This window comes from Convolutriloba macropyga, unplaced genomic scaffold (genome assembly GCF_964194025.1).
Source record: "Convolutriloba macropyga unplaced genomic scaffold, txConMacr16.3 SCAFFOLD_5967, whole genome shotgun sequence".
NCBI lineage: Eukaryota > Metazoa > Xenacoelomorpha > Acoela > Convolutidae > Convolutriloba > Convolutriloba macropyga.
In genome coordinates, this window is record NW_027450941.1 from 1 (window position 1) to 10,000 (window position 10,000).

The window sequence follows — 10,000 nt, forward strand, 5'->3', positions numbered from 1 at the left end:
ACAAACAAATATATATATATATATATATATAAATATATATACATTTGACTCTCACTGTTTTCACTACATTAGTTAACTCAAAAGGTGAGATTTGAAAATCCATTTGTTTGAAACAGTGAGTAAGTTAATTCAGAATCAATCGCCGACTTCAAAAAAAATAGACAAAAGACATTATTTGTGTGAAATCTATATGATATTGCTATGAGAAAGCTTTGAAAACATGCAAAGAACTAGCAAAAGCTCCAATATTGAAAAACAAATATAAAATAAGATATGAAAGTTCAGAGTCTATAGAATTTAAGTTTATGAGTGTTCAAAGGAAGAACATAGTTTAACTATATACTCAACGTTCAGCAACATGGGCGTCTCTCTTGAAAAATCGGACATATGAAACACTTTTTTCAAGGATTCGTTAGAAATTAGAGCTCTTCTCTTTGTTGGAGAAACCCGAAAAATAAAGTCTGCCGGTCCAATTTTTTCCACAATTGAATAGATTCTTATATTGGCGTAGACCTGTTGACTTGAGGGACCAGTGCTCATTTGAACAAAGTACTGTATCTGACCAAAAACTTCATTATTGTTTTGATTGAAAGAGACAAAGCAATTGCCATGTTTGGATCTCTTATATGAAGTTGAATCATAAAAAACGTTGTTTACATTTTGGCGATTGAAAAAACGGCCTTCCGGATATTGGATTTTGCCAATTTGCAAGGCTTCTGTTTGTAGAAACTCTGTATCAAATTGCTCTTTCGTTTCCTCGCGTCGTCCAGTGAGTTTACAAAAAAGTTGCGCTAAATCGTCGTCAGGAACTTCATTTTCAACTAAATTATGGCGCCTCAATATTCGGCGGCAGATAATTTCGCACTCTGAGTGGGATCCAGTGAAAACATCACCAATCGTTCTGTTGGCTGCTTCAAAGCACATTGCGGAGTAACAGAACAAGGGGCCAAATCGCTTCACTTGTTCTGCAAGATGCTTTATGGAATGAACATTTATAGTTTCAATTCGCTCGTTTCCTTCGTGAATTGAAACAATCTCTTGGCAGAACTGACTTAGCATTTTTTCAGCAGTTTTGATGCTTGAGGGCGTGCTGGATTCAATTAAAAGTCTAATACCAACGGACAAGTTTGTGAAATGATTCATTAGTTTCGATGAGACACGATTGAGAAAAATTATAAGGCCGATGTAAAATAGCCAGTTGAAATACTCATTTGCCTTAAATTGAGGAATTTCCTCGAGTGGATGTATTTTTCGAGAGTACGCTATAATTTCACGTGGACAAGCTAACCCATTTAATACAACTCCCACTTTAATTTTTTCTTCCGAGGAAAGATTCTTGTAGCATAGCTTTAGAACATCAGGAAAAACTCCGAGCAGGACACAGTGCATATAATCTATAGGCGCAGTAAGTGGTAACCCATCAATCAAACTCGTAAAAGCACTTTTGCCTTTCACGCCAACAACATTCACAACCTCATCGACACCTAAAGTTTCAGCATAATCTACATAAAGGTCGTTTAGGTCAGGATCACGAACATCACCTGGCTGTGAGAACGGGTAGTAGGCTTGAGTTCTTCCCAACGTTGTACCCTCTGCAGTGCAAAAGTGGCAACCATAATATCCGTTAAATTTGAGCATATTCAGCATATGGCTTTTTGCGCCAAGATCCGAAACCAACAACCGAACTTTGAAAGACAAGCGAACAGAAGTAGTCTCATTGAGTGTAAGGCTTAGAGAAGCGTTTAATTGATCTTGCAAAAGGGGAACCAATTCATTCCAGTTGGGATAATGTGTTCCGACGAATAAAGAAGCTAATACAATATTCTTTCTCGCCATTCTCAATTTTGGTGGCAAGTCTGCTACTTGAATCCAAATGGGCCAGACTTCTTTCTTAGTTGTGGATTTCTTAATACTAACCCCATCGGAAAACAGAATCAAACTGATTAAAAGACTGTTTTGTTTGTTTTCGGGAATTGGAACGATGTCTATGTTGAAATCGGTATCACCGCATTTTTTTCTTTTGGATGAAAAGTTGAAAATTGATTGTAAATTGTTCTTCACAATGTCACAAATCTGACAACTGAATTTTAGCACACAGAGAGAATAAGATGATGTCTTTTTTAACACGTTTACTGCTTCGTTGAACTAGGTTTTAATTTTGTTGACATAGGAATAAGCTGAAGGAAAATTGTTACCTCTTGGCAACAAGTTTCTGATTAGCGTGATCATTGTTGAGGAACATTCATCGGATAAATTAAATCTTGAACAGAACAACTCAGTTAAAGCTATAGCTTTTTCAACAGAAATATCGCTATCTTCAAACAACATTTCAGAGCTTTGGTCTGGTGATCTTACGTCGACAACAACTGGAAAAAGACTCGGAGGGGAAACGAATTTTGACCTTAAACTTTCAAAAGATATGGGAAGTTTCACTGTGTTTGAGCTCTGGTCGTCAGGTTTGTTTAAAGGAATAACTTCGGTGTCGCTTTCGCTGTTGTCTGCTGCTGCAAATGAGCCATCAAAAACAGTGCTGATATCTGTTTCAGAAAAACTTTCAGATGAGTCATCCTCTAGCCGCTGATAGCTTCTAACTTCCTGTTTTTGCTGCTCATGATTAAAATCATTGAATAAAATGGGCGAACATTCATCACTTAGTGGACTACTGGTTGCTTCATTAAACAATTCGACTAACTCTCTGCCTCTGATGCGTCTTCTTTTTGATAAAACCACATTCTGTATTATATCAGGGCTGTCAAAATCAAAATCCTGCAAGGAAGAGTCAACAAGTTCAGCAATTAAATCATGAAGTATAAGTTCAAAGGCGGTTTCATTCTTCTCATTCTCTATTTTTCTGAACCCACAAGTCCTACAGCGACATTCGTTAGCTTCAAAAAATTCAGGACCGTATCTCACAAATAATTCATTACTTGGATTTACTCGTCTTAGTACCCTTAGTTGAACAACCCCTGAATCGCTTGAGAAATCGTACTCACAATTTGGTCGGCAATCCGAATTTACGAATCTCATCGGACCAAGCAACAGAAGTTGCTCTCCAGTGCGTTCAGACGACATAACAGAGAGATCTGTAACAACTCCATCAGGTACAGCAGTTACAAAACCAATAGGACTACGTTTAAAAACTGTGGTGGGATAAATTGTTTTGCTACCACAGTAGACCATGCGGTAACCACCAAAGGAATCATGTTTGATTTGGAACATTGGACTTAAATTTATGTAGGCCGTGGAGATGGCTTCGAATGTGTTCTTCCATTTGATGTCTAGAGATAGCTTACGCTGAAAAAGGCTCTTTCTCATTGGTTGAATCCGAACTGTTTGCCTAGCAGGACGATCAGACGTTTGAATCAGATTTTCTACAGCAAAGTAGTCGCACTGGGCAAGAATTGACCAGTCAACGTTTTTAGGTAACATTTTATATCTAAAAATATTAAATTCTTTGGCCGTTAGATGACAAACACTTGACAAACACATGATAATTGATATTACGATCATTGATTTTACTTTTGCTTCAAAATAACAAAACGTTTGGAGGCGAAAAATTTTCATAACTTATGCTGGTGCAAAATAGACTCAGCATCCCTGTTGCATAGTAAATTGCAAATCTCAGTTAAAAGAACATGGGCATTGCTTGACAAATTAGAAAAACAGTGCAAAACAAGTCCTGTGACCCGATAATAATTGGGGCAAGCATAGCAGGTTCAGTAACCTGATGCAAGTTAATTATCTTACAAAGTGTTCCATAAAATCAAACGGCATTCTGAGAGTGTTATCGACTCTGTCATATAGAAGGTGCATAACAAGTTCAGTAACCCGATGCATTTTAACTGAAAGTCAATTTGACAAAATTAAGGTCAGACCATAAAGGAATTGAAATTAATGCAAAACAAGTCCAGTGACTCGATGCTTTGATAAAAAACTGAAAATTTCTTTTTTCTCCATAGATAGGAAGAACAATAATTTGCTCAAAAAAGTGTGAAGCATAGCAGGTTCAGTAATCCGATGCAAGATCATTGATGTTACGTTTGCTTCAAAATAACAAAACGTTTGGAGGCGATAAATTTTTTTTTACTAATGCTTGTGCAAAATAGACTCAGCATCCCTGTTGCATATTAAATTGCAAATCTCAGATTAAAGAACATGGGCATTGATTGACAAATTAGAAAAACAGTGCAAAACAAGTCCTGTGACCCGATGCACCAATAATAATTGGGGCAAGCATAGCAGGTTCAGTAACCTGATGCAAGTTAATTTTGTTACAAAGTGTTCCATAAAATCAAACGGCATTCTGAGAGTTTTATCGACTCTGTCATATTGAAGGTGCATAACAAGTTCAGTAACCCGATGCATTTTAACTGAAAGTCAATTTGACAAAAATAAGGTCAGACCATAAAGGAATTGAAATTAATGCAAAACAAGTCCAGTGACTCGATGCTTTGATAAAAAACTGAAAATTTCTTTTTTCTCCATAGATAGGAAGAACAAAAATTTGCTCAAAAAAGTGTGAAGCATAGCAGGTTCAGTAATCCGATGCAAGATCATTGATGTTACGTTTGCTTCAAAATAACAAAACGTTTGGAGGCGATAAATTTTTTCTTACTGATGCTTGTGCAAAATAGACTCAGCATCCCTGTTGCATATTAAATTGCAAATCTCAGTTTAAAGAACATGGGCATTGATTGACAAATTAGAAAAACAGTGCAAAACAAGTCCTGTGACCCGATGCACCAATAATAATTGGGGCAAGCATAGCAGGTTCAGCAACCTGATGCAAGTTAATTATCTTACAAAGTGTTCCATAAAATCAAACGGCATTCTGAGAGTTTTATCGACTCTGTCATATTGAAGGTGCATGAGAAGTTCAGTAACCCGATGCATTTTAACTAAAAGTCAATTTGACAAAATTAAGGTCAGACCATAAAGGAATTGAAATTAATGCAACACAAGTCTAGTGACTCGATGCTTTGATAAAAAGACTGAAATTTTTTTTTCTCCACAGATAGCAAGAACACAAAACTGCTCAAAATAGTGTCAAGCATAGCAGGTTTAGTCACTCGATTCATGATCATTGATATTACGTTTGCTTCAAAATAACAAAATAATTGGAGGCGAAAAATTTTCTTAACTAATGCTTGTGCGAAACAGACTCAGCATCCCTGTTGCATATTAAAGTGCAAAATCTCAGTAAAAAAACATGGGCATTGATTGATAAATTAGAAAAATAGTGCAAACCAAGTCCAGTGACCCGATGCAACAATAATAATTGGGGCAAGCATAGCAGGTTCAGTAACAAGTAGCTTATCTTGATGCAAATTCCGGAATAAACGAAATAATAGAGAAAACAACTGCAACTTAGTTTTCGACTACTAGAGCCATGCTTAATCAGCATTGAACAAATTTAAATGAGAACAAATGGTTTAACAAGAACAAAAGCATGAAATTAAGTTACATATAATAATAGCAGAAACCATAAATTAGAACGAGTGAAAATGTTCGGTTTTAGGAAAGCAATTATTCATAATGCGGAGTACTAGGCTGATCTCCTTGAAGTTCATTATGTGGCTGATCGTCTCCTTCATCATCAAAGACAACTTTCTCAGCATCCATACTGTTTCTTGCTTCAAGTGGGCTCTGATTTGGATCCAAGCTCCGGCGTTCATTTGACTTAATCTCATTTCCTTTATTGTTTAGGCTGATTTTCGCTAGTTCATACATGTGAACCCATCGCTCGTCATATTTTATTTGGAAGAGCTCTAAAAAGTGTAAACAATAAACCCCTACTTGCAGCATCACACTTTTACCCCCTTTATATTCTGTACAGTGGGATTAATAAACTGAACTGCTTACCACTTCTAAAGCTTTCAGAACACTTTTAGCTGTTTAAAAGCCAAATGATTGCATCATATGGAGAACTGTTCAATTTATAGATCACGAAACCTTTTAGAATTTCCTTTCTGGTAGGAGAAAAGTCGATACGAGAAGTAGTTCCTTGCTTCTGCTTTGATTTAGGTGACAACATATGTTGCTTCAACTCTTCCTGAGTCCAAAGCATCTTACAAGCATTACGGCCTATCATCTGGGGCGAAGAACCAGAAACCAATGCCAAATCCTTGCCCTTGCCTGGCCCTTTTGGGATTTCCAGAAGTTTTTTGTCGCTGGGTGGAAAACTTTTTGCTGCCGGAAGTAGAACTCCTAATTTTGAGATTTCAGCAGTCTAAACAAACAAAAAGCAGAAAAACGGTTGAAGAGAGTTCGATTTTACAGAAAAAAACTCAGACAATCCTTTAACAGTAGATATACATTGATAAGAATTTTGGTTCCGGTTCATTTTTGCGAACAAAAGTTTCAGTATGTTCATAATTTGAGGTGAAAAGATATTACCAATTGTTTAACAGCATTGGTCGAAATTTGAATTTCCCGATAGTTTCTATTCGAGAGAGCTTTCAGTTCCGGTCGTAGCTCTTTCATGCAGTTGGAAATCAGCAGAGCTGCATCCATGATCTTATCAGCTGCATTCTTCATTGCCTCTGCAGCTTCACGTTCAGGTCTTTTGCACTTCAATTCAGCAATGTCTTCCGGCTTTAATAGTTTTCCTCTTTTCAGCTTTTTGTTGTTGCCGGGTGTCGAGGAAATAGGCCTCTGCTCTGGAGCCACATCTCCTGCTTCAGTTATTGGTTCGGCGGCCTATGTAAAAAAGATACAAACTTTTGAATTTAGAAGACGACTATTATCTACCAATAAAAAAAAGCTACCTGAGAACCAGCTATGGCACTGCAATTGGGTCCAAAACTAGTGTTTTGAGCTTCTGACAAGGATCGAGAGAGCTCCTCAGGAGCAACCACGGTGAAAGGCTGTGGTTGAGGAACATTCTCAACTTCATTATCATCATTATTGCTCTCCAGTAAATAGTTTTCATGAACTACGATCTCTGTCATAACATTAGTTTTAGCTTTTCTTAATGGTGCTTGTGTCTCAGCATCGTCGTTAAGAAGCACTTGATCTACATCCTCGTAGATTGTTAGATCCGGATCCGACGTTGGCACCAAGGGAATAAAACTTGTGTTGCCCTGAGCATCCTCTAACTGAACACACGCTTTATTTCTCCTTTTTTCGCAAAAATCTTCGTGGCCTTCTTGAATAAGTAGCGCTGTCCAGATATAAGACTTAGTTCGAGGGTTTTTCTTTATCCATTTGATGTTCACTTCATCGAAAACCTAAAGTAGTTACTTTTTTCTATGCATGCTACTGAACTATTTTTTAAAAAAACAATTATTGGCCAAAACTCACTTTCATATGTAGCCGTTCAACCACCTCAACACACACGCAATTGTTCAAAGTGTGAACAACGCTACAAGTCTGGTCCTCGAAGAGAACTAGCCAATACTTGTTCTGAAGTTGTTCCTTGGCTACTTTCAGAGCTTCCGTTGCAACTTGTCTACTACTTAGACCCAATCCTCTGTTGACACGAACAGGCAATTTAGTGTCCGGTTGCTAAAAAAAAACGTCGATGCCTACCACGTTAGAATTATAACCTCATATTACAAAACCTTCTCATTAATAATTCTATCATTTTATTTTGCTTTTCGTAACTATTGTTAATACACTTTTTGTTGTAACTTTTATTATCAATATTATTATTTTTATTTTTTTTACTATTTTTTACATCAATTTCATTATTGATATTATTATTATTATTATTATAATAATTATTATTATTAATATTATTACTATTATTATTAATATATTATTATTATTATTTATCTTATTAATATTAATATTATTATTATTATTATTACTATTAATATTATTATTAATATTATTATTATTATTAATCTTATTAATATTAATATAATTATTAATATTACTATTATTATTATTATTATTATTATTAATATTATTATTATTATTATTATTATTATTATTATTATTATTATTATTATTATTATTATTATTATTATTATTATTATACATTATTACATACACACATGCATACATACATAAAAACATACAAACAGCCATACAAACACACACACACACGCACGCACACGCAAACACACACACGCAAACACACATACGCATACATACATACATAAATACACACATATATACATACACACATACATACATACACACATACATACATACATACATACATACACACAAGCATACATACACACAAGCATACATACACACAAGCATACATACACACAAGCATACATACACACAAGCATACATACACACAAGCATACATACACACAAGCATACATACACACAAGCATACATACACACAAGCATACATACACACAAGCATACATACACACAAGCATACATACACACAAGCATACATACACACAAGAATACATACACACAAGCATACATACACACAAGCATACATACACGCAAGCATACATACACACAAGCATACATACACACAAGCATACATACACACAAGCATACATACACACAAGCATACATACACACAAGCATACATACACACAAGCATACATACACACAAGCATACATACACACAAGCATACATACACACAAGCATACATACACACAAGTATATATATACACACAAGCATACATACACACAAGCATACATACACACAAGCATACATACACACAAGCATACATACACACAAGCATACATACACACAAGCATACATACACACAAGCATACATACACACAAGCATACATACACACAAGCATACATACACACAAACATACATACACACAAGCATACATACACACAAGCATACATACACCCAAGCATACATACACACAAGCATACATACACACAAGCATACACACACACAAGCAAACACACACACAAGCATACACACACACAAGCATACACACACACAAGCATACACACACACAAGCATACACACACACACAAGCATACACACACACAAGCATACATACACACAAGCATACATACACACAAGCATACATACACACAAGCATACATACACACAAGCATACATACACACAAGCATACATACACACAAGCATACATACACACAAGCATACATACACACAAGCATACATACACACAAGCATACATACACACAAGCATACATACACACAAGCATACATACACACAAGCATACATACACACAAGCATACATACACACAAGCATACATACACACAAGCATACATACACACAAGCATACATACACACAACCATACATACACGCAAGCATACATACACACAAGCATACATACACACAAGCATACATACACACAAGCATACATACACACAAGCATACATACACACAAGCATACATACACACAAGCATACATACACACAAGCATACATACACACAAGCATACATACACACAAGCATACATACACACTAGCATACATACACACAAGCATACATACACACAAGCATACATACACACAAGCATACATACAAACAAGCATACATACACACAAGCATACATACACACAAGCATACATACACACAAGCATACATACACCCAAGCATACATACACACAAGCATACATACACACAAGCATACACACACACAAGCATACACACACACAAGCATACACACACACAAGCATACACACACAAGCATACACACACAAGCATACACACACACAAGCATACACACACAAGCATACATACACACAAGCATACATACACACAAGCATACATACACACAAGCATACATACACACAAGCATACATACACACAAGCATACATACCCACAAGCATACATACACACAAGCATACATACACACAAGCATACATACACACAAGCATACATACTCACAAGCATACATACACACAAGCATACATACACACAAGCATACATACACACAAGCATACATACACACAAGCATACATACACACAAGCATACATACACACAAGCATACATACACACAAGCATACATACACACAAGCATACATACATACAAGCATACATACATACAAGCATACATACATACAAGCTTACATACATACAA

At 36.0% G+C, this 10,000-nt stretch overlaps 1 protein-coding gene across 2 annotated transcripts; it reads right to left on the reverse strand.

Moving 5' to 3' along the window:
* Positions 1-5,525: 5,525 nt before the first annotated feature.
* Positions 5,526-7,672, reverse strand: LOC142356294 (uncharacterized). Of its 2 annotated transcripts, none has more exons than XM_075408234.1 (5): positions 7,400-7,672; positions 6,768-7,147; positions 6,397-6,699; positions 5,953-6,229; positions 5,526-5,768 (listed from the first exon to the last, which is right to left on the reverse strand). In XM_075408234.1, the coding sequence occupies exons 2-5, from the start codon at positions 6,948-6,950 to the stop codon at positions 5,527-5,529; spliced, it is 1,005 nt and encodes a 334-aa protein (XP_075264349.1). In that variant the 5' UTR covers positions 6,951-7,147; positions 7,400-7,672; the 3' UTR covers position 5,526. The 2 variants fall into 2 exon arrangements, with proteins under 2 accessions (XP_075264349.1, XP_075264348.1); XM_075408233.1 differs by having other exon boundaries at positions 6,768-7,229; positions 7,303-7,672.
* Between the last annotated feature and the right edge of the window lie 2,328 nt (positions 7,673-10,000).

Excerpts from the sequence above, each read along its gene's own strand:
- LOC142356294 (XM_075408233.1), bottom strand. Across the intron at positions 6,230-6,396 it reads CCAATGCTGTTAAACAATTG|ACTGCTGAAATCTCAAAATT; the intron begins GTAATATCTTTT and ends TTGTTTGTTTAG. Across the intron at positions 5,769-5,952 it reads CAGAAAGGAAATTCTAAAAG|AGCTCTTCCAAATAAAATAT; the intron begins GTTTCGTGATCT and ends TACACTTTTTAG.